This window comes from Dendropsophus ebraccatus, chromosome 10, assembly GCF_027789765.1.
Source record: "Dendropsophus ebraccatus isolate aDenEbr1 chromosome 10, aDenEbr1.pat, whole genome shotgun sequence".
NCBI classification, from domain to species: Eukaryota; Metazoa; Chordata; class Amphibia; order Anura; family Hylidae; genus Dendropsophus; species Dendropsophus ebraccatus.
The window spans coordinates 11,274,124-11,277,148 of record NC_091463.1 but is presented as its reverse complement, the minus strand read 5'-3'; the positions used below and the strand labels follow the sequence as shown (position 1 = coordinate 11,277,148).

The following is a 3,025-nucleotide window of genomic DNA, read 5'->3' as shown; positions in this document are numbered from 1 at the left end:
TTGTAATCGCAACGACTTGACGAACATATATAATATATAAAGAAAACCCCCCAAATAAAAGAAATGCGTGTTTTTTTTTTCAATTTCAGAACACATTGAATTTTTTCCTGGTTTCGCAGTGTACTTTATGAAAAAAGTCAGCCTGTCATTGCAAAGTACAATTAGTGACGCAAAAAATAAGGGCTCCTGTGGGTTTCTAGGTGGAAAATCGCAAGTGCTATGGCCTTTTAAGCACAAGGAGGGAAAAACAAAAACGCAAAAATTTCAATTGGCCCGGTCCTCTAAGGGTTAATTGATTTTTTTGGGCTAAGAAAATGTTTAGATACTAAGCCGTAGTCTGTGTGGCCACTCTGTCATGCATGAGATGGATTTAGCGGATAACTGCCCATCACCATGTTCTTCAGAGCTCCTATAACTTGATGGTTCCTCAGACTGTAAATAATAGGGTTCAGCATCGGTGTCACTGTAGAGTAGATCATGGAGACAGCCAAGTCCAACCGAGAACCATCGCTGGGCAGAAGGTACATGAAAGTCAGTGCCCCGAAATAGAGGAGGACGACGGTGATGTGGGAGGTGCAGGTGGAGAAGGTTTTATTCCTGCTGCTTCTACTTGGCATCCCTATAATGGCCGCTAGGATAAAGATATAGGAGGTGAGGATGAAAAAGAGACAGGTGACTCCGAACACGGCGGCTGAGAGTGTGGCGAGTATGTCGCTGAGGTGGGTGTCCGAGCAGGAGAGACGTACCAGAGGCTGCACCTCACAATACAGGCGATCTATGGACCTGGAGCCACAGAAATTCAGCCTGGAGGTGACCACAGTGTTGATGGTGGAGTTTAGAAATCCACTCAACCAGGCGAATATGGCAAAATAGGCACACACCATCCTATCGATTATAACCGTGTAATGCAAAGGGCGAAGGATCGCCACGTAGCGGTCACACGCCATGGCGGCCAGCAGGACGCACTCCGCAGTGGCACATAAGGTGAACAGATAGACTTGGACAATGCAACCTACGAAGGAGATGGCTCCACTGCCCTGAAGGATCCCAGTCAAGATGTTAGGGATTGTGATGGACGTATAACAAAGTTCCACAAAGGAAAGGTTCGATAGGAAGAAGTACATGGGGGTGTGAAGAGAGATATTCAGTCTGACCACGAGAATGATGAGACTGTTTCCTATGATAGTCATGAGGAAGACGGCCAAAAAGACTGAGAAAACGAGTGGCTTCCAATGGGAGACATAGACGATCGCAAGGAGGGTGAAGTCTCTAATGTGGGAATGATTGTTATTAGACTTCTCATATACAGTGTGGACCATGCTGAGGGGGAAAGAGGACATGTTAGTGGGGAGATCGATCACTGCGTCACAGCTTTAAAGGGGTACTTCAGGAAAAAAAAATTCTTTCAAATCAGCTGATGCCAGAAAGTGCCAGGGATTTGTAATTTACTTTTATTAAAAAAAATCCCCAGTCTTCCAGTACTTATCATCTGCTGTATGTCCTGCAGGAAGTGGTGTATTCTCTCTAGTCTGACATAGTGCTCTCTGCTGCCACCTCTGTCCAAACCCCTGGCACTCTCTGGCACCAGTTGATTTGAAAGAATTTTATTCTTCCACTGTAGTACCCCTTTAACAACCCTGGTATACCGGTAAAAGAGGCAAAGATGCCTACACGGTGGCGACCCTATCGTCTGATCATTCTGCATTACCACTACAACGGTAACCTCTACTACGGTAACGATGTCCATGCAGCCCTTGTGAAACGATAATCAGGCGGTGGAATAGGCCCAGTAAACTAGCGCCGAGCTAGCAGATCGGCGCTCGTTTACAGTCATTATCGGGTCCCCATCGACCCTTAGTATCTTACACAGGAAGTGCGAAACCTTGTTGACCCCCCCACATTCTTCATCCTGCTGATCCTCAATGTCTTTCATCCTTCTTCCCTATTCAAACCTCCCCCTGATGTTTCCCATACTTCTCCTGTGCTGCTCCTCTACTCCAAAATGTTCTCCCCCATAATAGTACCACACACTGGATACTATTGTTATCTATTAAAAATGTCAGAAAAATGTTTTATTCATTTTTTTGTTAGAAATTCGATATGAAAACGTTTTAGTTCTGAATCAGATGCATAATCTGTCATCTAGAAAGTGCCCCATATAAAGCAGTGAGAAATATATCTATATAAATAACCTACAAAATATTGTATCTGCAAAGTAGTAAGTATATGGAGCGTAAAATCCAGACCCGGCATTACCAGACGTCTGCCATGTAACAATCGATAGGCTTGTCAGGAAGGGAATTATAGAAATTAGTTCAATATTATGGTGTTTAACATCTTACCTGTAAGCATCAGACACAATAAGCCCCTCAATAGGCTTGTACCACTCCCTTATATCTACAGTAACTACACACAGAATACCAGAAACTGCATCCCCACAGACCACCGCATCCCTGCCGTACAGAAAATAACTAGACGCGATTAACTCTACACATCCCTACAGACTTACCAAATATAACTGTGTTATATAAAATACTAAAATTACTACAATACAAGAATGTAACTACTATAATACGGCCCCCTATATACAGGAATATAACTACTATAATACTGCCTCCAATATACAAGAATATATCTACTATAATACTGCCCCCTATATACAGGAATATAACTACTATAATACTGCTCCTATATACAAGAATATAACTACTATAATACTGCTCCCTATATACAGGAGTATAACTACTATAATACTGCCCCCTATATACAGGAGTATAACTACTATAATACTGCCCCCTATATACAAGAATATAACTACTATAATACTGCTCCTATATACAAGAATATAACTACTATAATACTGCTCCTATATACAGGAATATACTACTATAATACTGCTCCTATATACAGGAATATACTACTATAATACTGCCTCCTATATACAGGAATATAACTACTATAATACTGCTCCTATATACAGGAATATAACTACTATAATACTGCTCCTATATACAAGAATATAACT

The 3,025-nt window shown here is 41.7% G+C and overlaps 1 protein-coding gene across 1 annotated transcript; it reads right to left on the bottom strand.

Annotated features, from left to right (window-relative positions):
• Positions 1-353: 353 nt before the first annotated feature.
• Positions 354-1,340, bottom strand: LOC138766363 (olfactory receptor 8D4-like). Its single transcript, XM_069943940.1, has one exon. The coding sequence runs from the start codon at positions 1,338-1,340 to the stop codon at positions 354-356; it is 987 nt and encodes a 328-aa protein (XP_069800041.1).
• Between the last annotated feature and the right edge of the window lie 1,685 nt (positions 1,341-3,025).